This window comes from Panthera onca, chromosome C2 (genome assembly GCF_046562875.1).
Source record: "Panthera onca isolate mPanOnc1 chromosome C2, mPanOnc1 haplotype 2, whole genome shotgun sequence".
Taxonomy (NCBI): domain Eukaryota; kingdom Metazoa; phylum Chordata; class Mammalia; order Carnivora; family Felidae; genus Panthera; species Panthera onca.
In genome coordinates, this window is record NC_138347.1 from 106,340,087 (window position 1) to 106,366,826 (window position 26,740).

The window sequence follows — 26,740 nt, forward strand, 5'->3', positions numbered from 1 at the left end:
AGAGTTGCAGATGGATAAACACCCAAAAAGAATAATGGCAAAATAATGACCAACATTAAGTAAGTCATTTAAAGAGACACATATATAGACAGCTCAGTGTTTACTTCAAACCACTAATGATGACGTAAAAAGAATATGCACTTTATATGCATATTAAACATTTGTAAACATAGACTATTTCACTGAAAAAAAAAAAATGTCATGAGTATCTACTGTCTGCAGGGCATTTCTTCCTTTAAAATGAAACCTTCCTAGGGGCGCCTGGGTGGCTCAGTCGGTTGGGCAGTCGACTTCGGCTCAGGTCATGATCTCAAGGTTCATGGGTTTGAGCTCCCCATCAGGCTCTGTGCTGGTGGCTGGGAGCCTGGAGCCTGCTTTGGATTCTCGTGTGTGTCTCTCTCTCTGCCCCTCCCCTGCTCGCTCTCTCTCAAAAAAAATGAATAGACACTAAAAAAAATTTTTTTTTTAATGAAACCTTCCTCAAGACCCTAAGATGAAGGAGGCCAGCCGCTATCAAAATTATCTCAGATAACTGCAGGTAAATGGACATTAACGAGTGTATTACATACAGATCTGTGAGTGGTTTGGAAGAAGTAAATGTTAATTTTGGTAGGAGATGCCAGCTTGGAATACACAGATTTCATTAAAAGCCTAAGTGTGAATGTGCCTGATAAACTGCCTTTATATAATATTCCAGCTGCCAAGACTTTCAGGATGGGCTGTGAAAAACAAAATGCTGAAAGGTTAATTTTCCTGGGAGGGAAAAAACCATTTTTCAGAACTAAGAGAACAGAAGCAGAAGAGAAACAGCTGCCAAAGCACCACAGAATTACTGAAGGGATTCCAAAACCATGGTCCACTGACAAATTCTTGGGTATGCACAAGTTCTCTCAGACATTTAAAATTTTGTTTTCAACTTGACATAATAATATAACATCTGTACAAATATATTCTCGACCTGTGCTATCTATAGGTTAATCACTAACCAGGGATGCTTACATTTAAATTAAAATTTTTTAAAAATTAAAAATCCAGTTCCTCAGTTGTACTAGTCACATTTTAAGTGGTCAACAGTCAAAGGTGGGAAGTGGCTACTGTCCAGGGCAGCACAGACAGAACATTTCCATCACTGCATGAAGTTCTGAAAGGGCGGGCCTACGCTGGCCGACTCCATCTTGTTCTGTGTTCTCCACCTTGAGTGACTATGTCCCCGACATGACCCCTTTTCCCGGAAATTCACAGAAACCTCAGACTGCGCCTCCTCCCCTTGAGTAACCTCCCGCTCACCCGTTCAAACTTTCTGATCAAAACACGCCCAGCGACCTGCGTAACAGGACTCCGACCCTTCCCCAGCCAATCGGCTGAGGCCACAGCCATTACCTCACCAACTGCCCCTAGACCCCTATAAAACCTTTGTGCTTTTGAAACTCGCTCTCTCTCCCTGGTATCTCACCGCTGCGTCGGTGCAGGTAGGGGATTGAGCTCGAGCTAGCTCGAATAAAGGTTCTTTTGCTTTTGCATCGGACTCGGCTCCCTAGTGGTCTTTGGGGATCACGAATTCTGGGCATAACATTTGGGGGCTCGTCCGGGATCCCCAAGACCCCTGAGGGACCCCCGACCCGGAGAGCCTGACTGGCCACGGTTAGTGTCTGTCTGTTTGTTCTGTCTTTTCTGTGTGAGCTCACTTCTGGAATTCTGGTAGTGCCCGACGCGGTCTAAGTGGACGCACTGGAGGACCACGGGCCGGAAGTTTCGGAAGACGTTCCGATTCTCCCTTCTGGAGGGACGTGGAATCCCCTCAAAGGTCTGAGACGAGGCGGGTCGCTCCCGCTGGTCGGCGTGAGGCCGTCGTCTTTGGAGGGACGTGGAATCCCCTCATCGGTTTTGGAGGGACGTGGAATCCCCTCATCGGTTTTGGAGGGACGTGGAATCCCCTCATCGGTTTTGGAGGGACGTGGAATCCCCTCATCGGTTTTGGAGGGACGTGGAATCCCCTCAAATGTCTAAGCTAGCTTTCAGTTTTGCTTCCATGGAGTTGGAAGATTTTCTAGGGGCCCTCTGTTTGTCTGTTTTTGTGTTTCTCTGTTTTGTTCTGTGGACTTACTGGACGGACGTTATGGGACAGACTCAGACTACTCCTCTAAGTATTATGATTGATCACTTTAAGGATGTGAGGGGAAGAGCTAACAACCTCAGTGTGGAAGTCCGAAAGGGTCGGTGGCAGTTTTTTTGTTCTAGCGAGTGGCCAACTTTCAATGTCGGATGGCCACCAGAGGGGACCTTCGACCTCCCTACCATCCACCGAGTCAGGAGTATCATCTCTCAGCCTAAGACGGGCCATCTTGATCAGCTCCCTTACATTATCACTTGGCAGGACCTTGTGGAAGACCCACCCTCTTGGCTTAAACCCTTCCTAGCCCCGCTCCCTCCGGAGCCAAAACCCATTCTTGCTTTGCAGGGGACAAAGAAGAAGAAAAGTCTTATCCAGCCTTCAGCACCCCTCTACCCTGTCTTACAGGGGGGTACTGAAGAAGAATTAATTTTTCCTCCCTCGTATAACCCCTCTAGGATGCTGGAAGAACACCATCCTCCCCCTCCGGGGGAGGCAGACGCTGTTCCGAGAGCGGGAGGCGGAAACGCTCCAGTGGGAAGCCCGCCCTTCACCAGACAAAGGGCTCAGAGGGAGCAATCCGCCTCCGCCGCCGACTCCACTATTCTGCCCCTGCGAGCCACCGGACCCCCAGACGCGGAGGGGAACCAGCCCCATCACTATTGGCCTTTCGCCACTAGTGACCTCTACAATTGGAAAGCTCAGAATCCTAAGTTTTCCGAGAAACCGGCAGGGCTTATTGATTTATTAGACTCTGTTCTTTTTACCCATCAGCCCACGTGGGACGATTGCCAGCAGCTTTTGCAGGTCCTGTTCACGACTGAAGAAAGAGAAAGAATCGTCAACGAGGCCCGAAAACTAGTTCCGGGCACAGACGGGAATCCCACCACCAACCAGGCTCAGATAGATGCCTCCTTCCCCTTAACTCGGCCCCAGTGGGATTTCAACACGGCAGAAGGTAAGGAGAGGCTCCGGGTCTACCGCCAGACTCTAATGGGGGGTCTCCGAATGGCTGCTAGAAAGCCAACCAATTTGGCCAAGGTAGGAAATGTACAACAGGGAAAAGATGAATCTCCGGCTGCCTTTTTAGAACGGATCATGGAGGCATTCCGTACCTATACCCCCATGGGTCCAGAGGCTCCGGAAAGCAAGGCAGCTGTTATCATGGCCTTTGTAAACCAATCGGCCATAGACATTAGGAGAAAATTACAGAAAATAGATAGACTAGGAGAAAAAAGTCTGCAGGACTTACTGGTGGTAGCCGAAAAGGTATATAATAACCGGGAGCTTCCTGAGGACAAGCAGGCTCGCGCCATGGCGGCTGCCAGCAGTAAGCAGACTCGAGACCTGGCGAGAATACTACTAGCTACCACTGCTGACTCCCCTGAGGAACGAGACCGCCGTCTCTGGCAGCTGGCAGACGACGCAAGAAAAGGTAAAAGAACCACCAAGGGGGGGAAGCAGAGGCTGCAGAAGGATCAGTGCGCATACTGCAAGGAGATAGGGCATTGGGCCCGAGATTGTCTGAAAAGGGCCGGCGGGAAAGGAAGCAAGACTGATCGAGTAAAAGTCCTAGAGCTAGATGAACTAAGTGATTAGGGGAGTCGGGGTTCGGACCCTCTCCCCGAACCCAGGGTAACTCTTAAAGTGGAGGGGACCCCTGTTGACTTCCTTGTCGACACCGGAGCACAACATTCGGTCCTCCGCACCCCACAAGGAAAACTAGCCAGCAAGAAGTCCTGGGTACAAGGGGCAACTGGTATGAGCCAGTATTCATGGACTACCCGAAGAACAGTAGATTTGGGAACGGGCCGGGTATCCCACTCCTTTATGGTAATACCAGAATGCCCCTACCCGCTGTTAGGACGGGACTTACTGACCAAGATTGGAGCTCAGATAACTTTCAGACAAGGGGGGCCTCAGGTCACCGATGGCAAGGGCCACCCCATCCAGGTCCTGACCATGAAACTGGAGGATGAATACCTCCTCCACCAGGAGGCGCTCCCGAGAGAGGATAATATAGACAGATGGCTACAAGAATTCCCCTCGGTTTGGGCAGAGACTGGGGGGGGGATGGGACTAGCCGCTCATAGGACCCCAGTCCTGGTAGAGCTCAAGCCAGGAGAGAGTCCGGTAAGGATCAAACAATACCCCATGTCACAGGAGGCCCGGAAGGGGATCCAGCCACACATCCGGAGACTACGAAGCCTAGGGGTACTAGTTCCTTGCCAGTCTGCCTGGAACACCCCCTTACTGCCGGTCAAAAAGCCTCACACAAATGACTACCGACCGGTACAAGACCTCCGGGAAGTAAATAAGAGGGTCGCGGACATACACCCAACTGTTCCCAACCCATATACTCTCTTGAGCTCCTTGGCGCCCTCCAGGGTCTGGTATACTGTACTAGATTTAAAGGACGCCTTCTTCAGTCTGCCGCTGGCACCCCAGAGCCAACCCCTGTTCGCCTTCGAGTGGCATGATCCGGAGGAGGGCTACAGTGGGCAACTCACTTGGACACGGCTACCTCAGGGATTCAAAAATTCACCCACCATCTTCGACGAGGCACTACACGAGGACCTGGGTGAGTACAGAAGGGAGCACCCTGGCCTCACCCTCCTACAGTACGTAGATGACATCCTGATTGCTGCTGACACGGCCAAAGACTGTGAGCGAGGGACCCAGGACCTGCTGGCTACCCTGGGGGCTTTAGGGTACCGGGCATCCGCGAAGAAGGCTCAGATATGCAGGGAGAGGGTAAGTTACCTGGGATATATCCTGGAGGGCGGACAGCGGCGGTTATCAGATGCCAGAAAAGAAACTGTCCTAAAGATCCCTACTCCCACCTCCCGAAGAGAAGTGAGGGAATTCCTAGGATCAGCCGGCTACTGCCGCCTCTGGGTTCCAGGTTTTGCTGAGATCGCCAGGCCCCTATATGAAGCTACCAAAGAGGGGAAAACATTTAAATGGACTGAAAAAGAAGAAATTGCCTTTAATCAGTTAAAAAAGGCCCTCCTAAGTGCCCCAGCCCTGGGCCTACCAGACATTATGAAACCCTTCCACCTCTTTGTAGACGAACATAAGGGAATAGCAAAAGGGGTTCTAACTCAAGCCTTAGGCCCCTGGAACCGCCCAGTGGCTTACCTGTCTAAGAAACTAGACCCAGTGGCTGCCGGCTGGCCGCCATGCCTAAGAATTATTGCGGCGACAGCACTCCTAGTCAAGGATGCAGACAAACTGACCCTAGGACAGGAGATCTGGATCACAACCCCACACGCCATTGAAGGGGTCCTGAAACAGCCTCCTGATAGATGGATGAGCAATACACGTGTGACTCATTACCAGAGCCTCCTACTCAACCCTCCACGAGTGCGGTTCCACCCCAGTGCAGCCCTCAATCCTGCAACCCTGCTGCCCGACCCTGACCTAGGTGCTCCACTACATGACTGTGCGGGAATCCTGGAACAAGTACATGGATTCCGGATGGACCTGACCGACCAGCCCCTCCCCGATGCCGAGGCTACTTGGTTCACTGATGGCAGCAGCTTTGTGCGAGATGGACACAGGTATGCGGGTGCAGCGGTGGTCACCGAAATGGACACCGTATGGGCGGAGGCTCTACCCTCCGGAACGTCAGCCCAGCGAGCGGAGCTCATAGCCCTCACCAAGGCGCTGATGCTGGGAGCTGGAAAACGGCTTAACATCTACACAGACAGCCGTTATGCATTTGCCACAGCTCATATTCATGGGGCAATTTATCAGGAGAGGGGGTTACTGACGGCAGAAGGACGGACTATAAAAAATAAGCAGGAGATACTTAACCTGCTTACGGCCTTATGGCTTCCTGCCAAGCTAGCCATTATCCACTGCCAAGGGCACCAAAAAGCTGATAACCCAGTAGCTAGAGGTAATCGAAAGGCTGACCAGGCAGCCAAGGCAGTAGCCCTTACTCCAGTCCCCACCATGACCATACAACTACCAGACCCGGGAGACCCAGTTTTACCAGACCAGCCCAAATACTCCCAGGAGGAGTTACAGCGGATCAAGAAACTCCCCATGGCCCAGGAGATAAAGGGATGGTGGTATACACCTAACAAGGAGCTCGTGCTGCCAGACCGGCTCGGAGTCTCAATATTAGAGCACATGCATCGGTCTACTCACATGGGGGCCCGAAAATTAAAAGACTTAATCCGACATGCCGGAATCAAGATTCACCAACAGGACACCAAAATAGAGCAAGTTGTATCTGCCTGCAAGACCTGCCAACTCACCAACGCGAAAGCCACATCAAATAAAAAAGGAACCAGGCTCAGAGGCACCAGACCGGGAGCCCAATGGGAAGTCGACTTCACTGAAGTCAAACCAGGAAAGTATGGTTATAAATATCTTTTAGTATTTACAGACACCTTCTCTGGCTGGGTGGAGGCATACCCAACCAAGCATGAAACGGCTCAGACGGTGGCTAAGAAGCTACTAGAAGACATCTTACCCAGGTATGGTTTTCCTGCCATGGTAGGATCAGACAATGGACCAGCTTTTATCTCTCAGGTAACACAGGCAGTAGCCAAGGCGGTGGGGGCAAACTGGAAATTACATTGTGCTTATAGGCCCCAGAGCTCAGGACAGGTAGAAAGAATGAATAGAACCCTAAAAGAGACCCTTACCAAATTAACCATGGAGACTGGCGGGGACTGGGTGACTCTCCTACCGTACGCCCTTTACCGGGTTAGAAACACTCCTTACACTCTGGGTTTTACTCCCTACGAGATCATGTTTGGCAGGCCACCCCCTGTTATTCCCAGCCTTCGAGCTGAACTTCTTGCAGAGTTTAAAGATCAAGAACTTTTTCTTTCCTTGAGAGGGCTCCAGAGGGCGCACGAGGATATTTGGCCGCGCCTCCGTGCCATCTACGAGGCTGGCCCGACCCCGACACCTCATCAGTACAAGCCGGGAGACTGGGTCTATGTCAAGAGGCACCACCGAGAGACTCTCGAGCCGCGCTGGAAGGGACCCTACATTGTAGTGCTGACAACCCCCACCGCTCTCAAAGTAGACGGCATCGCGACCTGGGTCCATCACACCTACGTTCAGCCAGCGGACCCCTCCTCGATCCAGAAGGACTTCGTCACGCGATGGGCCATCAGTCGGGACCAACACAACCCGCTCAAGCTCAAGCTCAAGCTACAGCACATTCGACCCACCTAATATTGGTAACTCTGTTAACTCTGCTTGTCATTGCTCATGCTACCGGGAGTCCCCACACCCCCCAAAACATCACCTGGCAGATCATAGATACCAGCTCAGGGACAATACTTAATTAGACCTCCCAGAGCCACCCCAGGGACACATGCTTCCCAGAACTTGGCGTAAACTTCTAAACTCTGTTCCCCTTGTCACCATAAATGCAGCCGGACCCATGATTGGGTCCGTAAGTTACATGACAAGGGGGGAATGAAAGGGCGGGCCTACGCTGGCCGACTCCATCTTGTTCTGTGTTCTCCACCTTGAGTGACTATGTCCCCGACATGACCCCTTTTCCCGGAAATTCACAGAAACCTCAGACTGCGCCTCCTCCCCTTGAGTAACCTCCCGCTCACCCGTTCAAACTTTCTGATCAAAACACGCCCAGCGACCTGCGTAACAGGACTCCGACCCTTCCCCAGCCAATCGGCTGAGGCCACAGCCATTACCTCACCAACTGCCCCTAGACCCCTATAAAACCTTTGTGCTTTTGAAACTCGCTCTCTCTCCCTGGTATCTCACCGCTGCGTCGGTGCAGGTAGGGGATTGAGCTCGAGCTAGCTCGAATAAAGGTTCTTTTGCTTTTGCATCGGACTCGGCTCCCTAGTGGTCTTTGGGGATCACGAATTCTGGGCATAACAGTTCTATTGGACGGCACTGCTCTGAAGGACCAGTTCACAAACAAGTAATATATGCAGTTGCAGGGACCGTGTCTGAATCGTAACTAAGCAGATGCCAAATAATGGAACATGTAGGTACCAGGCTGTGCTAAGCAGTTTTTATGGACTGTTTTATTGACTCTTCACCACAAACTATGACGTGTGTACAATTTCTATCACCATTTTACAGATGAAAAGCCTGTGGTCAGAGAAGCTAAACAACTTGCCCAACATGATACGGCTATTAAGCAGCAGAGCCAGGATTTGCACCAAAACCGATACTCTTAATCAAACATTTTCCTAGAAGGCTAACAAGAATATAAACTTATGTAACCTGCAAATGATGCATTCACTTCAAAAGGTATTAGAGGCTGGTACACTAAGACAGACTTTATAATAGCTCAAAAAAGAAGTGAGAGAACTAAGACATCACTTGGTAGGCAGCTAATAGGCCTGCTGAAGGTAAAAGAACCCATACCTGCCATCAGACCACTAGCATGCTGTGAAAGGCAATTTAGTTTTGGCAAAACATCATCTCTCACGATAAAATTAATGTTAGTTAGAACTGTGTTGGTTTTATCTCTATTTTGTAGATTTATTTTGATTTTATTGTTGTACTAAGGTTGCAAGCCATAGACATTTTTACTTAGTTTTATGTTCATGTAGTTATATAAAATTATAATAATTTACCTGATCCCGGAGGGCCACAATGATTGTTACTTTAAAGGTAGCCCATACATTATTCAAATCTGAGGATAACAGACTTTTGACTAACCATTCATAAAGCTTTAGTAAATAAGATTTGAAGGACTCAAGTATAGGAATGAGAGTCTCTTAATGCAGTTTATTTAACATCCAGGTAAATAAATGTTTTATTTAAATGATTTTAGTAATGTTAAAACATTTTAAAGTGATAATTTAAAGTTAAGTTTTAAAGTGATAATTATACTTACAAAAGAACATAAATTAGCATGTGTGCTGTTAGTTAATGTCTAATATGTTACAACCTACATAATTAGCTTTGACCTGCAAAGATAGTAACCATACTCATGAAGCTTCAAATGGTGACTTTATCTAGGAAACTCACATATTGTATTTCTCACAACTCTAACAGGTAATAGCCAGGAGATGTTAACTAGCAATTGTGAAACTAAAAATGTTATCAGCAACAAGCTCTTTCAGTATCATCAGAATGTACTCAGCCTTTCTTTCCTGGACATTATCATAGAAACACATGATTCAAACAATTCACACACACACACACACCCCACCCCCACACACATAATGAAAACCTAAGATGTTGACTGATAGATGAATGACTCACCTCCTCACCCCGCAAAAAGGAAAACAACCTTCAATTTTTTTGAGAAAAAGCCTTAAGAGGAGAAACTAACCCTTCATCCCCTACTTACTTGACAGCTATTGGCTAATATAACTAGAAAAGACAGAAATGCCTCACTCCTTACGTTTTTAAAAATATATACTTACTCCAAATAAGGACTTTATTAGTAAATTAAAGAGGGTATTTGAGGAAGACAATACATTACAAATACATTTTTAAACTTATTTTTAAAAGTGCCACAACATATATGATTACCCAAAAAATCTTCAAAAATCTATTTTGAGGAAAAAAGCAAAGAATCTTTATTTCCAAGCCAACAAGCTAAAGTGAAGGTTTGGCCATACAGATAAAAAGGAACCTTAACTTCTTGATCTAGAGCAAATCCAAACAACATCCAGGCCCTTGAAAACTAAAACAAGAAGGTAATTAAGAAAACTGGAGAATGAAAATGCACTGTCTACTGAAAGTTTGTGCTTGCTTAAGCAGCTTTAAAAACTCTTGCCTTTGTTAGAAATTACTTCAGTGCAGTGCTTTAAGTTAAGTATGTTTTAATTCTTAAAAAAAAAATTTTTTTTTTTGAGAGAGCAAGCAAGCGAACAGGGGAGGGGCAGAGAGGGAGAGACAGAATCCAAAGCAGGCTCTGCACTGTTAGCACAGAGCCCTATGAGGGCTCAAATTCACAAATGGTGAGGTGAGATCATGACCTGACCAGAAACCAGGAGTCTGACTTAACCGACTGAGCCACCCAGGCGCCCCTATGCTTTAATTCTTAAAGTAAAATTTTCAAAGTGATTAATAAAGTAAGAAGCATGGTTTATAGCAAAACCTCATTTTTCTAAGGTTAGTAAGGGAGAGAGGGGTGCGGGTGTATTTTTTTTTTCTCCTGATCCCCATTAATACTATGGTTTGCAGTTTCTCATACCCTGATTGGGCAGCATTGGTGCAAACCCCACAGAAAGGGGGGATTAAACAGAGCCGGCTCTTGGACTCTCAGAATGGGAAGAAGAAAGTAGTAATGAACTCACTACCTAGAGCTCCTTTGCACTTTGTCCCTTTGCACACAAGGAAGGTGTGCTCCAGGCTGTGAAGCAACCATACTTCTTCCATGGAGAGGAAAACGGAATCCCCAGAGGCGCTCCATAAAGGAAAAGGATAGAAAAGCCCTCCTGGAACTTCAGTAAAGGTCAATGAAAGGAAGACGTCCCTGCCAACCTAACCCACCTCCCCACACCTCCACCCCCTCCAGCCGGAAAGGAGGCCAGGACCCTCGCCCTGGCCGGAACCAGCGAGTAAACGTGGGCAGCAAAAGGGCGGTGCCGCAGGAGCCAGCGCCCCGCGGCAGCTTCCCGAATCGGAAGGAGGGAAGGAGGAAAGGGGGGGGCTTGGGGGGGGCGGTAGGAGCTGGCGAGCCTGCCCACACCCAGCCCGAACCAGGCGTGCCGACTCTTCCACCTCAGCTACCCGGCAGGAGCCTGGACCAGCGAAGCCCCGGTTCTGTGCACCGGTTGGGTCCCGTCCCTTAAGCTAGAGCCTCAGAGCCTCGGTGCATTCACCCACCCGCCGCTCACCAAGAATGGAAATCCCCCCGACCCACTTCCCGGCCTCCAGGGCGGCCTCGGTGGCGGAGAATTGCATCAACTACCAGCAGGGGACCCCCCACAAGGTGTTTATGGTGCAGACTATCAAACAAGCCAGCATGGAGGTGAGTCCAGCAGACGGCAGCGGGCGGGGGCCCGCACCTACTCGCTTTCCCTCCACTCCGGAGGGTCTCAGCCTCTTTCTTCGTGCGACTTCCCTTCCACTTCACCCTTGCCCGTTTGGGGACTGGGCAAGTCTAGGGAAGTTAACAGTTCTGGAGATAGTTGCCACTCCAGGGCAGTGAGGGCGGTTTGTTTTTTTCTTGGCAAGGCAGAGGCCGTTTTTTAATAGGCACTATTACAAAGAAATGGGAAAATGTTCTAAATGTGGGGCGGCATTTTACCCTTTACAGAGTGAAACCTGTAGGAACCATTCAAAAGAACCTTAAAACTGCTACTGTGTTTCTAATCTACTACGCTAATCTGAACAAAAACTCGTCTTCCAAACGATTCTTCTTTGCCTAAAATTTAAGAACAATCCTTACCAGACCCTTTGACCGAAATGAAGGGGAAGCAAAAGCAAGAGAAACCGACAACCAAAGTCAGAGAAAAGCATTCTGGGCTGAAGCGTTTCTTTAATTACCCAAACACCACTGCCACTGACTGCTGTAAAAGATGTGCTCCCTCTGGCAAAGGGTTACATTAAATGCTTACGGCCAAAGTTACCACTAACCAGCCTTGTTTCCATTTTACTAAAAGCTTAGTTATCTGATATAAAATACAACTAATAGGCTATAAGAGCTGACAGGGAGTAGATGTTACTTCAAAACTGCACCAGATAATGAGGTATAAACTCTTAATTGTATCTTTGATTCAAAAGTGAAATACCTAAACATTTGTCTTACTTGCTAAAGTTTCATTTTGTAGGTCCACTAATGTGTAAGTAAAAATAATACTTAACATCTCTAGCCACTTTGCAGTAATCTGCCCCAAAATGGATTTCACCTTCATTGAACACGATTTGGAAGGTACACAGGGCTTTCTGAAAACCTTTTCTTTGGTATATCCTGTTTTTCGTCTTAGAATCAAAAGATGTTTCACAATTTCTTTTGTAGAGAATTTAGGATCACAGATCCAGAGGCTGAAGTCCTCTGATGATTAAAAGTGAATTATAACCTGTATGTATGTATATATATATATATATATATATATATATATATATATATATATATATATATATATGTTTTTAATCCCCTCTCTGTTCTCATCCAAAATAAACCTGATAGAGGACTTCCTGAATCTGAAGTTCTATACATGGTGACATGCCTTTTTCAAGGTCTAAGGCTTTGATCATTTACCCCCGCCAGTCAGCCCTCTGCCCCCAACCAAATGAGAGTGTATTCTTCCAACAATACAAAGAACTGAGTTACTGTTGTAATAACTCATCACGTTTTCTTAATAGGATATTCCAGGAAGAGGACATAAGTATTGCCTTAAATTTTCTGTGGAAGAAATTATCCAAAAAGTAAGTGAAATGTCCTTTATTATTAAATAAAATTTGATTCTAGAAATATTTTAGATCACCTTTGCTGATAAAATCGTATTAAGTTGTTGTGAAATCCCTGCCTTGAAAAAAATAATGACTATGCATAGGTCAGATTTTATTCTTTTTAAAATATATTGAGATACATGAGGTAATTCTATTGAGCTAGTTAGCAAAGACTCTACACATTTCAGTTCAAATAAATTCCCTTAAAAAATGTTATATACTCATAGGACAGTCTGAACTTATGCCTAATATGAACAAGTGAAGTAATTTACTCTCCAGTCATTATCACTTTCTTATATGTCTGCCTTTCTCATTCTGTTTTGGATTTATTTGAAAGATATTTATGAGCAATAAAATGACCAAATGATACCACCATGTCAGATAAGAATCTTTCAGTAATGGGGCAAGGAAATTTTAAAAAAATACATTCCTGCCAAATAATCAGTGAGACAAACTTAAAAGAAAGGAACTGCAATTTGTAACATGACCATCTTGAAATTTTATAAAAGCTTGCCCTTTTATTGAGCATAATTCAGAAGAGATACAGGCTAACATGAGATTTATTAAAAGACATCTAAGCTGCTAGACAGCCATCTTTCAAAGCAGAACCAATGCTATATTTTCTAACTTTATATGTAGATAAGATTACTATATCTGGGTTTGAGAATATTTCTGTTATTTCAGAAGCAGAGAGTGGAGTAACAGAAAGACTTAAAAAGTAACCAAAGGCTAGAGGTAGTATATAAAATCAGACTAAAATCTAGCCTTCCAAGTGGACACCCCATTAATACTGAAATAGTTAAAGTTTTAAGAAGAACTTATAAGATTATGAAACCCTGTAAGTTACAAAATAAGTTATCTATTTTAGATATCTTTAAGAAAACTGTAGGCCACACCCAATTAGATACCTCTGTAATAGACACTCTGAAGTTTCAAACACCATTAGAAGGCCAACACTTTTAATGTTGTACCTCAAGAATGACAGCTAGTGATGGATGGCCTTCTACATGTAAAGATATTTTGCAAAATGTTTCAAACAGCAAGTTACACTGAACTGTACAGCTGAAGTACTTTACCCTCTAACGGGACAAGATACTGCACCAGAAGTCAACTTCACTTTTGAAGGAGAAATTGGAAAGAACCCAGATAAAGAAGATAACACATTTTATCAAAGACTCAAGTCTATGAAGGAACCACTTGAAGCACAAAATATTCCAGGTATATAAATATGGCATGGAAAATTTCCTTTCAACTTTAAGATCAGTATTAATTATCCTCAAAACTGTTAGATGTTAACATTATGTTGGAAATAGACTGGCCTTTGCAAAAATATTCATTACCAATCTAATTCAACAAAAAAGGGCCTTGCAACTTTGTAGATCCAGGGCTTAAATTATATTCTGTACACATTTGAAGGAAACAAAGACATGACTTAGATTTAGATTTTCTTAAAGGTTAATACTGCATATATAAAGTAATTCCATTTATCATATAAATGTTTCCCTCCCCAGACAGTTTTGGAAATGTATCTCCAGAAATGAAGCCAGTTCGACATTTAGCCTGGGTTGCCTGTGGTTATATAATATGGCAGAATTCTACTGAAAACACATGGTATAAAATGGTAAAAATACAAACTGTCAAGCAAGTGGTAAGTGATTTGTATAACATATACTATTAACAAAGTTCATTTTACAGAAAGTGTGATGATTTATAATTGGATAAACAGTGTTCCTTTAGTCATTTTATATTAAAAATAGTGAGCCTGTTATTTTGAAGGAGTGAGACTTACAACCAAGGCTAAAAACAGTGAAGCTGCAGTTTCCAAGAGAGTGAAATATTGAGTTATAGGCAGTACAGCATTCAGTTCTTGTGCTCAGCTTAAAACATTGTATCTTTGGCAATCTAAATTTTGTGTTCAAATTTCTATAGGTATGCAATACTGAAACTACCTCTGTTTTCCTCCTCTATTGAAACGGTGGTGCCAGTGTTACTCAGAGACATGCTGGCATTTTTTTGCCCCAGGGATCAGCCGGAACAAAAATATTACCATCTTAATCTTTGTGAGGCTTGCTGTATATAAGTTTCTCTTATAACCCCTTTAGCCATAATCTACAACCTCCGTTTCTTGTTGATAGCCTGGTGTTCCAAGTCTGATAGGACTATTAAGAACTGCCTCTTTTTAGACTTTAAGGAGATAAAGTCAGCTTTACATTTTAGCCTTATTAAGAGGTTAAAAAGTCAACTGTTGGTATGTAAAAGATATAAAGAAAAACAGTACAAAGAAACCACAACAAACAGTCTGAGCTCTGTCAGTGAAAAGGACTTTCCACATGACTTGTTTTGGCTTGCTGGTAACAAACTACAAGGCAACTGGAGCACCTTTGCTCCACAGGCTTTTGTAACCACATGATACCTACAGGCACTGGGGGGCAGAACACCCTATCACAGTTGTCACAACATGATGCCAAATCCCTAACAAATCTACAACAACATTTTCAGAAACAGCCTTTTTCTAATGCACTTCTGTAGATATCAACTTTGGTTACAACATTCCTGTAGGGGTACTGAGGCCTCAAATAATTGAGTAACAGGTCCAGGTTACAGAAATTATACAGTCATAATCATGGTTTTCAAGGCATGTTTTTGTAGCAAAATATACACAAGACAGTACTAGTAGTTTTATGAAAGAAAACTCCTGTAACCGTTCATCCAAGTTTTAAAGCATTAACTAAAATTTCAGCAGAAAGGTTTATTGCACATTTATAATCCCTGTTAACCAAAGGAGCCACAGCAGCTCGTGCTGTCCCTCGGAGGCTAGGGTTTGTTTCAATACATTGATGATAAGCCAAGAACCTTGTACAGCAAATCTCTGGTGAATGTAGTTTAAAGTCTGTGGATGCAGTATTTCTGTGTATATGGTGTACATGGTATAAATACTTTGTGTGTCCAAAGCAATAAGCAGCACAAAGCTTTAATTATAAAACCAGATAACTACATTCATTAAGTTTCACTATTCTCAATTTTTAAAAAGAAAATTTCTATTATAAAATTGGTTTCCTTTAATGTAAACACTCATTCCAGTAGTTTATCCCTTAAATAATGCTTTTCTGCATAATGGAAACATTAAGGAATCTTAAATGACGCTCTTTAATCATAATACTCTAAAGCAGCTACCGCAGCCCAGAACCTAAAAAGGGTACACGAAATTCATTTATTTATTCTGTGAGAGAGTGTGTGTGAGTGAGGGAGGAGCAGAGAGATAGGGAGCAAAAGAATCCCAAGCAGGCTTCACACTGCCAGGGCGGAGCCCGACACGGGGCTTGAACTCACGAACCATGAGATCATGAACCGAACCATCAGGCGTCGTCTGCTGAAAAGACTGAGCCACCCAGGCACCCCAAGGGTACACAACTTTTAGAGTACCAGGTGGAAAATCATGATTTTAAAATGTAGGTTGAAATAAAACTTACTTTATAAGAACACAGTTTATCTGATCAGGCTAAGTAAATTATAACATTCAATTTTTTAATTTTTACTTATTAAATGCAAGTATTATAATCATCTAGTAATGAAAGCTCAATTTTAAAATGAACATATCATTTCTGCCAAAGATATGAAGTTTCAAACACCAGGTTTTTATTTTTTATGATAGCAAAGAAATGATGACTTCATTGAATTCGACTACACCATTCTACTTCATGACATTGCATCTCAGGTAAAGTACCTATTACCTTTATCTGATGGGACTTTGAAAACGGAGACTTGTAGCCACAGCATATGCCTAAGTCATAATTCTGACTCTAAGTAAGAATTCATGTAAATTAAAATAGATACCAGGCTGAAGTATATTATACTGGTAGCCATTTAACTTCTTTTATGCTGTTCTTTGTAAAGACTATTTTGTCCTATAAACCCAACACTGTTTTCTTAAATGTTTTCTGAATTTTATCACAGCGTTAGTTTCCTTTACTTGCAGGAGATTATTCCTTGGCAAATGCAAGTTCTCTGGCATCCACAATACGGTACTAAAGTAAAGCATAACAGCCGTCTGCCAAAGGAAGCACAACTGGAATAAATGAAGATCCTAACGCTGGATGAAGTGTCAACATGCTTATAAATGCTGTGTATTCCATATCTTCATGGATCCCTAGCTTATGGGGCCAAATTGCAAAGTTGTCACTCTGTATAAATGTCTTCATTACAGTATAGAACTATACAGATTCTGTAACGGTGTCATGATGTAAAAGTGTCCCAATACTAATAGTGGTATGTATATCCCATAATAAAAAGCTTCAGTCCCAGTCTCCTAGTACGTTTGTGTTGCATACTTACGGGATGGGGGCAGTAATGGTCTCCCTGAAAGCAACCTTTGGCTTTCCTGTGACACAAGGACAGCCATATTCTCTTTCCATCCTCTAAAAAGAACAGGGGAGATAATATTTTGGTATGTTTAAAAAAATAAACTGAAAGAAGAACAATCTTAAGAATCTTAACTACCTCTGAAGCACTTGTCTAAACATAATAGATAAAAAAAAAAAAAGACAAACTTTAAATCACTTAAGTATCTTAGAAAGGTTAGAGACATGATATTAAGTAATACAAACTGCTTTTAAAGATTTTATGTAAATGAATTCTACTTAAGACTCATGAACTTACCCTTACCTCTAATCTATCCACTAAAACTTCACACCTTTTTTCTATACTATTACATATTCACTGGAATGTTGTCAGTTTTCTACTGTCTTAACTTCTAAAATGTGATCACAACCAGAATTTTTAATCGTAAGGCATACAGCTTTTGTTTTCATTCACAGATACAGAAGAACTTTCCTAGGAAAATATGGCCCATCTACTCTATTATCTATATTCTAATGATCTTCAAGCACTAACTTGAAAAGAAAACAGGCAAGAAATGGCCTGAAGAGTGGATACTGATGGGCCAACTTCCTCAGCAGGTCTCTCCCAACAGGAGGTCTCCCTAAGGCTGGGTCCAGAATTTACCTGACCCAACTAACAATGACACAGGGAATGGATGGATGGTCTTATCACAAATACTGAGCCTTGACTCTAGCAGTCTGCAATATTTTACAAATAAAAGGATTCAGAAATCAAAAAGAATTAACTTGTAACACATAGTAACATTTGTAACACAGTATGCCACATCTGGATAGAAACCAGAATGAAGTCTGAAGAACTACTATTAGTTTACAGTCATTAGACTGAGAACTATTGACTTGTAACAAAACAGAAACATAAATACAATGAATTTAAGTTAATTTTCTTGTTATTCATTACCTGAGCATAGATTTCCAGGTGTAATTCCCCCATTCCAGATACGATTGTCTCTTTGCTCTCAGTGTCGAAGTGGACTTTAAATGTAGGGTCTTCTCTTGTAAACCTGCTAATACCTTTTGAAAATTTTTCCAGATCATTCTTTAAAAACAGAAAGTCATTACACATTTTACTAAGCATGATAAGCAATAGGACTGTTGAAAGAACTTTACTGAATGAAATCAAATACATTAACAGCTAGGAAATAACAATGATCCCCACCTAGCTCCTAGGCCATACTCTTTCAATATTTATTTGAGCTTGGACACCACACAGTCAAGACAGCAGTGAATGGCTGGCTGATAGAATTCTTTCTATAACAAGATAGAAAACAAGAGTCCAAGACTTACCTATGCCCTTTCCTATTCTCAGATATACAGAAACTATCCACTTGTGGGGAAAACTGCCCATGAAGGGGAAAGAAGAACCTATGTTACTGTTACGTTTTAGAAATCCTATACACAATCAAAGGAATCAGTATATTTACCAAGACTTGACTGTAGCTTCAAGCAGAACAGTTAAGACCAAGAATAAGGCAAATGCCACTGTGGGACTTCCCCCTTTCAAAACAACCTGCTTGGATGTGGCTGGATGTGCCTTTATTCTTCTTAGATGTAATTCCATACATGGTAAGCAGAATAATGGTCCTCTAAGGATATGCCCTAATCCTCCCAAACCTGTGAATTTACTTTATGAGGTGAAGGGGACTTTACAGATATGATTAAGGTTACAGACACTGAGATGGGGAAATTACCATGAAGAATCTGAAGAATCTTTAATAAGGAAGAGGAGTACAGAAGGTTAAGTCAGGGAGACAGAATGAGTGAAGAAGAGGCAGAAGACATTTGAAGCACAAAAGGGACTCATTTCATGGTTGACAGCATTGAAGACAAGACATAAGCCCAGGAAGATGGGCAGCCTCTAGTGACCGTCATCTGGGAAATGGGGACCCCAGTTCTAACAGCCACAAAGAGCTGGATTTTGCCAACAATCTGAGTTAGCTAAAAATAAAATGTCCCCTGGAGCCTCCAGAAAGGAAAACAGCTCTGTCAATACCTTGATTTTAGCCAATTAAGAACTACCTCAGATTTCTAACACTGTAAAAGAATATACTTGTGTTATTTTAAGCCACCAAGTTTGTGGTACTTTCTTAGCAGCAATAGGAAACTAACACACCCTGGATCACCAGTATTTAACAGCTATCACATGTGCATGGAATCATTCTATATGTGTATGCTCTGTGTATGTTCCTCAAATTCTAACTACAATGCTGCAAGACAGAATTATCCACATTTCACAGGTGAGGAAACTAGGTGTAGAAAGGTGAAGTGACTTGCTCAAGGCCACAGAGCTAGTGCATGGCAAAGCTGGGACTGAATCCTGGGTCAGTCGATCTCTGAAGTCTCTTGCCTTTTCGCTACACTATGTATTTTCAACTTACTAGAAAATCATCCCTGCCCCACTATCGAGATTCACAGCTTTATGCAGTGACTTCATTATTTGAATTAAATTTGACTTTACTCCAGCAAGCAGATGGCCCTAAGACACCAAAAAACCTTTTAGATACTGATGCCTTTGATTTCCCTCCACTGTTGTGAACTATCAACAGTTAAATACCTTACATAGACTCTAAATTAGGAATGAAGAAGCATAGTATCATTAACTTCTGTCCCTGAACGTTCTGAAGGGAAAAGCAAACAATTTTGCAAAGTACCTAGAACTGTGGCATTTCACTGTGTGGTAAGATGCAAGGTTTGCCTTTTCTCAAATTTCTGATATGGAAGGATTTAATGTTTCTTACTCCCTCAACATCCTCTTTTCTGTATCGAGAAGGGTCTGGAAAATCTCATTTCCTCAAAAAAGAGGAAGTAGTACCTGTTAATGTATTCACAAGACAATAAACCAGAGTATGTTCTGTAAACAATAGCTCCCAAATGACAAGAGGTCATAAAATGTTCACTCAATGCATGAATGAATTCACTTCAATTTACGATATTAACATGACTATTATGAATGTCAAAGCAACTTTAAGACTCAGTTATGACAGCAATGCAAATTAAACCTATTCAAGCAATTCTGGTTACATAAAAAGCAAATGACATCAAGTCCAATCATAGAAAGAAAAACAGTCTTGTTTTAGGCTTTCCACATTATAACCAGACATGTACTTCCTAACTACCACAAATCCAGAGATGTATTATAATCCATGAGGCAATTATTCTATACAGTAATCTAATGTACTTCAGTGGGGTTTTACTACAACTTAAGACAAATGTCCCTGTTTCCCCTTTTCATTCCTTTATGATGTGAATCTAGGAAAATATTCTTATTACTTTGGAGCTAGTGATACTGTAAAGAGTTGGAAAGCACAGTCTCGTACCAATTTTAATACCACCAATTCTTTCAGATATAGTGTGAAAAGTAATTACTACCAACAGACTGGTTGTTTTTTTTTTAAGTTTATTTATTTATTTTCAGAGAGAGAGAGAGTGAGCAAGCAAGTGGGAAAGGGGCAGAAAGAGGGGGGGAAAGAATCTCAAGCAGATTCCACACTTCCAGTATAGAGCCTGATGTGGGGCTCAAACCCACGACGCCACAAGATCATGCATGACCTGAGCCGAAACCAAGAGTCAGACCCTTAAGCAACTGAGCCACCCATATGCCCCCAGACTGGTAGTTTTAAAAGGTGATCTCGGGGCGCCTGGGTGGCTCAGTCGGTTAAGCGTCCAGCTCTTGATTTCAGCTTAGGTCATGATCTTGTGGGTTCCTGGGATTGAGCCCTGAGTCGGGCTTTGCACTGACAGTGTGGAGCCTGCTTGGAGTTCTCTCTCTCTGCCCCTCCCCTGCTTATGCATGCATGCTCTCTCTCAAAATAAACAAACATTTAAAAAAAAAAAAAAAGGTAATCTCAATACCAAAAGAAGAAATAGAGACCATGAGATTGCTGGTTATCATAAGATACTATATGCATTGTGAGCTCAAGTTTTTACTGTGATATACTGAGTTTGACACCCATCTCCTACCTTGTTAGAAGGCTTCATTGCTATTGAAATGACAGGATCAGGAACATGAATTGACTCCTAAAATATTTTTTAAAAGAACAGAGAAGAATTCAAATACAGTACTGTTTGGTCCAGGAATGAATTAATTTTAATGTGCTACTTACAAAAGTATAAATACTAGTCAACATGTTTAGGCTAGACGATATATAGTGTGATATATTGTGTGGTCTGTTTCATATTAAATGTATCAATATAATACATTAATAAATGCACACATTTACATTATCTCCTCCCTCCCCAAATAACAAAAATAAATTATTTATTAACTGTTTAAGACCTCTAAGTTTACTGACACATTCAGTTTAAACATAATCATAATGAACCCAATGCCAAGATGTGGAATTTCTTATTGGCTAGTGGCTACATGTACTGTTGCCATCTTTTGATAAGTTACTTTATTTAATCAAAATATACCATGACCACTGATAAAACAGAGAAAGGGCACTAGATTCTTTATACGTATGATACCTCATTCAATCAATCACAACTCTGACAAGCAGATGTTATTATCCCCATTTTACAAATTAAATTAAGGGCTTGGAAAGAAGACAAAATAACTTGGCCAAGAGTCAGTAAGGAGTATAGGGCAAAGGTGAGACTCTAATCAAGGTCTATTTGCTTCAAAGCCTAAGCACTTCCCACAACCTCCAGTCCCTCATATTATTAGTGACAAATATTTAGAGAAGGCCTTATCAATAGTATTTGTTTACAAAACATGCCTCTTCTCTAGATTCCCCCCAAAACCTGTACAGATTTTGATTTTTTTGTAGTATCTTAAGTCAAAATGTAAAACCATAGATATTAGAGAATATTTATTTTATACAGAAAAACTAAATTATAAAATTATGACTGAGTCACATAATACAGGAACTGTTATAGTGCTCATCTATTAGGGATAGACCAGTTCTTATGTAAAGAACCCACTATAAATTCCTTCACTGCAAATTCCTATCCCCCTGTGTATTCCTATTCTTTCTTTACTGAATTCAGCTTGAACAGATGATTTTACTGTCAGAGAGCCTGCTCTCCTACAGGCGCAAAAAAGGGAAATGAGTGAAGGGGATTCACAGGCAGGAACTACTCAAGCATGCTCTTTCCTTTGGGATCCTTCAGCGATGAAAAGCCATTGAGTTCCACAGGGCAGCTTGTCTGCAGTAAGACTGTTTAGTTGCACCTCTCCTTCAAGCAGGGTTCTACTCTGTTATCCCCTAGTCTACATGTTCCAGTTCTCTGGGGGGACTGAGGCAAGGGTCCACTCTGGCTGCTAGATTAGTAAGTAAGGGGCACTCCACTGGGACCGGCCTGATTATGGCAACAGGAATTAGAAGGGAATCCCCTATGGGGAGGCAGATCTTAAGAGCAGAGGAATCGGCACTACACAGTCCCGGTGTATCTAGTGAAGAGTTCTCCCTCCATGCTAAACCTAACAGGACCGTGGAATTATTTTACTAAGAAAAACCAGATAACTTACAAAGAGCATTTGTCTGACATCCAAAGAGTCACCCACAACAAATCTACTGATGCCTGTGGCAATAAATAAAAACTTCTGTGATTGTTTTTTCTGAAGTACTAAATGTACTATATAAAAACAAAGACTTTTAAAACTCAAATGACAAACAGCTTTGAAATGAAATGACATACCATAGAAAGGCCACTATTATTTTTGTTTGTGAATGTGTCTCCGCTAGCACAGTCGATGCCAAACAATGCACAGATGTCTCCAGCATACACTTCCTCAACATCCTAAATAAAGAAATAACACAAAATAATGCTTGCAAGTAATACAAATCAGGACATAGTAACTAAAAAGTAATTACACAATAAACACATTGTACATAAACAAGTATGGCAGCATCTCACCATGGATTCTACAGAAAATGAATTATAGAACCAGTGCAATACCAACAATCAACCACAGCAAGATATAGCTTGAATAGGGCCTTTATTTAAACCGTATCTTGATTGACAAGATTTTACTTTAAATGGACATTTAGAGCTATGGCATCATTATTTGGAGGATATGTAGTAGTGATAGTACACAGAGCCTCACACTTCTAAAGTGATTTCTATGGATTAAAAAGGATGTATTACACCTGGGTGGCTCAGTAGGTTAAGTGTCTGACTCTGGATTTTGGCTCAGGACATGATCTCATGGTCGTGAGATCGAGCCTTGCATCGGGCTCTGCGCTGACAGCATACAGCCTACTTCTCTCTCTTCTCTCCTCTCTCTCTCTCTCCCCCTCTCCCTACCCCTCCACTGCACTTGTGTGCGTGCATGCTCTCTCTCTCAAGATAAATAAAAAAACAAACAAAAAAGGATGTATATTATACATGTTGCCACAGTCCAACAATGACATATGTATGACAAAGACGTAAGAGGAAAAACTGCAAAGGAAGTTTTGAAAACAAAGGCAGGGGAATTCAGCTCATGTACTTAAAATAATTTTAATTTCTCACAGATGCAAGCAGTCAAGTAAACACAGGAAATCAAGAACAAAGCACTGGTGCCTCTTAAGTTTCCTAGTTTTTGTCCACTTATATTGACAGTTCATTCATAACAGCTGTGGCTGTGAATGAGCAAGTGTGCCTGAGTCTAACATTTACACAGATAAACACATCTCCTAGCCTCTGGCCAGCCCATAAAAACAAACGGCTGTGACAATCACCAATCCCTCTATAATGCCCCCTGCTGCCTATCTCACAAAACAGCAATTGCATCCAATTTTGAAAGACTGCTCACTCACCTTCCAGGAGAGACAAAGTTATGGTTACCACAAATTTCTGAATGTCATAAGCTTTTGCTGACAAATAAACCTCTCTAGGAATAGAAGTGACTTGGGAAAGAGCAGGAGGAGGAGACAACTTCACACACTTAGCATTTCTACCAAGACTTAATCCTAAAAGACCACAGAAGGCATGGATAGATTCAGAACCAATTCAAAAATTCAAGCCATAAACCAAAGTTTATTTCCCAGATAAGATCTTGAGAGGCTCTAAATCTTCAGATGGATTTCAGCACCAATAAGGTCCTTCTGCGGGGGCTCGTTCTATAATAGGAATAAAAAGCTCTAGGGTTAAATAGGGCTTTCACACAGGCCATACTTGTGAAAGTTAATTCCCTGAAATGTTGGACACTGTGTATGAACTAATTACTCTCAATTGCCTCTGAAAACCACTTACGTTGTCCTAACACCTATTACACACTCTTTGTGATGGCAGTTCTTGAGAAAGGTGCTGAATCTTGTGTTCTGAGTCTTAGGGAACTAATCGTCCTTTCTCCTTAACCTTGGCCATTGAGGAAATACAGCTAATCACAAACAGTGGCATAAAATGTGTCCTTAACATCTAGTAATTTAGCCCATACCAAAGTGCGACATCAGAATTATAGCAGGGGCACCTGAGTGACTCAGTCGGTTAAGTGTCTGACTTCGGCTCAGGTCATGATCTCACAGTTCATGAGTTCAAGCCCCAGGGTGGACTCTGTGCTGATAGCTCGGAGCCTGGAGCCTGCTTCAGATTCTGTGTCTCCCTCTATCTCTGCCCTTCCCCTGCTCACACTCTCTCTCTCTCAAAAATAAATAAATGTTAAAAAAAATTAAAAAAAAAAAGAATTATAGCATATCTAAGTAAAAAGGAAGAAGTTAGGAAAACACATTCAAGTAGAAGTGATTTTCTTGTGGGACTCAGCATACCAAGAAGGAAGATCTATTTCATGTGAATTGCATTCGCGATATTTCTGATCTCTCAACAAGGACCTCTACTTGCCTCCATCATGTCGGCGTGCATGCGAACCAGCCGTTGCACCCGCACTTTCTTTCCCGTCCGCGTGTTACAGATGGTGTCACCCTTCTTCAGTTCTCCTTGATAATTGCGGACATATGTTAACTGTCCAAATCGCCCAGCCTAGAAGTCAAGATTGGGTAAGGGCAGAAAGAAGAAAAAAGAGATGTAAGAATCAAAATTAGGAGAAAAACTTCACAACAACCTCCAATTATTCCCTATCAATTTTAGTAGTATACTTTATATATGTGTTTTGGTTTATTGCCATAAAATACTTAAAAATATCAGCTTTGAATATACATGAGTTAAATGGTTGTTGCTGGTCTTTTTGGTATCACAATCCAAGATATTACTTCTGATTCTTCTGAAATAAAAATTAGAAAATAATTTTAAATTGTATATGTAATAAGGAAATATCCTTTTGCCTTCTAATATTATTTCATAAGTTCAGTTTAATACAATTAAGATGTAAACACAAATCAGTTATAATTATTGGAAAGACAATATATATTGGAAAGAGCAAAAATATTATCAGAAATGGTAAAGCTGTACTATACACCTAGAAAACCTTTGATAAGCACCTGGAAAGCTATACAAATAAGCATTTTTTTTTTTTTTTTTTTTTTGAGAGAGAGAGAGGGCACAATTGAGCAAGGGACAGAAAGAGAGGGAGAGAGGGTGAGAGGAAAGGAGAGAGAGAAGTGGGGGTCACCCAAAGCAGGGCTTGAACTCATGAACCGTGAGATTACAACCTGAGCCAAAGTCAGATGCTTAACCAACTGAGCCACCCAGATGCCCACAAAGAAGCATTCTTTAAAATAACTGAATATAAAATAATCAAGGATCAATTCCTCCTCAATCTTAACACTAACCAATTAGATATGCTTTAAAAGTTGCCAATTCTTCCCATGCTAATTTACAGGTTTAACACAATAGCAAAAAAATTCCCAAGAGGAATTTTTAAACATTTGATTAATGATTTTAAAATTCATTTAGAAGAATAAATGGATAAAAATAGAAATTTCTGAAGAATTAAGGCAATAAGAAGCTAACCCCGACTGATATAAAAATATATTAAATATTCCAAACTTAAAAAGTACAGAAGTACTATTAAAATGTCACTAACATTCTTTGCACAGCTAGAACAAACAATTCTAAAATTTGTATGGAACCACAAAAGACCCTGAATAGCCAAGGCAATTCTGAAATTTTAACAAAAACAAAACAGGAGGCATGATGATTCTGGATTTCAAGCTACATTAAAATGCTATGTCATCAAGATGGTATGGTCCTGGCAAAAAAACACACACATAGATCAATGGAACAGAACAGAGAACCCAGAAATGGACCCACAACTATAAGGTCAACTAATCTTCGACAAGGCGAGAAAGGAATAACCACTGGAGAAAAGACAGTCTCTTCAACAGATGGTGTTGGGAAAACCAGACAGCAACATGCAGAAGAATGAAACTGGACCACTTGCTCATACCAGAAACAAAAACAAATTCAAAACGGATGAAAGACCTAGATGTGAGACAGGAGGCCATCAAAATCCTAAAGAACACAGGCAGCAACTTTTCGACGTTGGCTATAGCAACTTCTTACTAGACATGTCTCCGGAGACAAGGGAAACAAAAGCAAACATGAACTACTGAGACCTCATCAAAATAAAAAGCTTCTGCACAGCCAAGGAAACAATCAGCAAAACTAAAAGGCAACCAACAGAATGGGAGAAGATATTTGCAATGACATATCTGATAAAGGCTTAGTATCCAAAATCTATAATGAACCTATCAAACACAACACCTAAAAAACAAACAACCCAGTTAAGAAATGGGCAAAAGACATGAAAAGACACTTTTCGAAAGAAGACATCCAGATGGCTGACACAAGAAAAGATGCTCAACATCATTCATCATCAGGGAAGTACAAATCAAAACCACAGTGAGATATCACCTCATACCAGTCAGAATGGCTGAAATTTATTAATAAGACAAGAAACAACAGGTGGTGGTAAGGATGCAGAGTGGAACCCTTTTGTGCTATTGGTGGGAATGCAAACTGGTGTATCCACTCTGGAGAACAGTATGGA

At 41.9% G+C, this 26,740-nt stretch overlaps 2 protein-coding genes across 3 annotated transcripts in view; one reads left to right on the forward strand and one right to left on the reverse strand.

The window, feature by feature from the left end:
* The window catches only part of GFM1 (G elongation factor mitochondrial 1), a 53,260-nt gene that overhangs the window by 10,743 nt on the left and 15,777 nt on the right, over nucleotides 1-26,740 (reverse strand). The window contains exons 9-13 of the mRNA XM_060639081.3: nucleotides 24,634-24,771; nucleotides 22,510-22,611; nucleotides 20,830-20,886; nucleotides 17,771-17,908; nucleotides 16,808-16,890 (exon numbers count right to left, since the gene is read on the reverse strand). Of these exons, the coding sequence (XP_060495064.1) occupies nucleotides 16,808-16,890; nucleotides 17,771-17,908; nucleotides 20,830-20,886; nucleotides 22,510-22,611; nucleotides 24,634-24,771 (518 nt within the window). The remainder of the gene's footprint in view (nucleotides 1-16,807; nucleotides 16,891-17,770; nucleotides 17,909-20,829; nucleotides 20,887-22,509; nucleotides 22,612-24,633; nucleotides 24,772-26,740) is intronic.
* LXN (latexin) lies at nucleotides 10,404-16,776 on the forward strand. 2 transcript variants are annotated; one of them, XM_060639083.3, is made up of 7 exons: nucleotides 10,404-10,644; nucleotides 10,807-11,051; nucleotides 12,389-12,451; nucleotides 13,516-13,693; nucleotides 13,987-14,123; nucleotides 16,128-16,190; nucleotides 16,452-16,776. In XM_060639083.3, the coding sequence occupies exons 2-7, from the start codon at nucleotides 10,923-10,925 to the stop codon at nucleotides 16,548-16,550; spliced, it is 669 nt and encodes a 222-aa protein (XP_060495066.1). In that variant the 5' UTR covers nucleotides 10,404-10,644; nucleotides 10,807-10,922; the 3' UTR covers nucleotides 16,551-16,776. The 2 variants fall into 2 exon arrangements, with proteins under 2 accessions (XP_060495066.1, XP_081646241.1); XM_081790115.1 differs by lacking the exon at nucleotides 10,404-10,644 and having other exon boundaries at nucleotides 10,736-11,051.

What these genes read in the sequence shown, in the direction of transcription:
- LXN (XM_060639083.3), top strand. Translation starts at nt 10,923, where the DNA reads ATGGAAATCCCCCCGACCCACTTCCCGGCCTCCAGGGCGGCCTCGGTG. An exon ending in TGGAAGAAATTATCCAAAAA is followed by an intron (nt 12,452 to 13,515) that starts GTAAGTGAAATG and finishes TGTTTCAAACAG; the next exon opens with CAAGTTACACTGAACTGTAC. An exon ending in TTCATGACATTGCATCTCAG is followed by an intron (nt 16,191 to 16,451) that starts GTAAAGTACCTA and finishes CTTTACTTGCAG; the next exon opens with GAGATTATTCCTTGGCAAAT.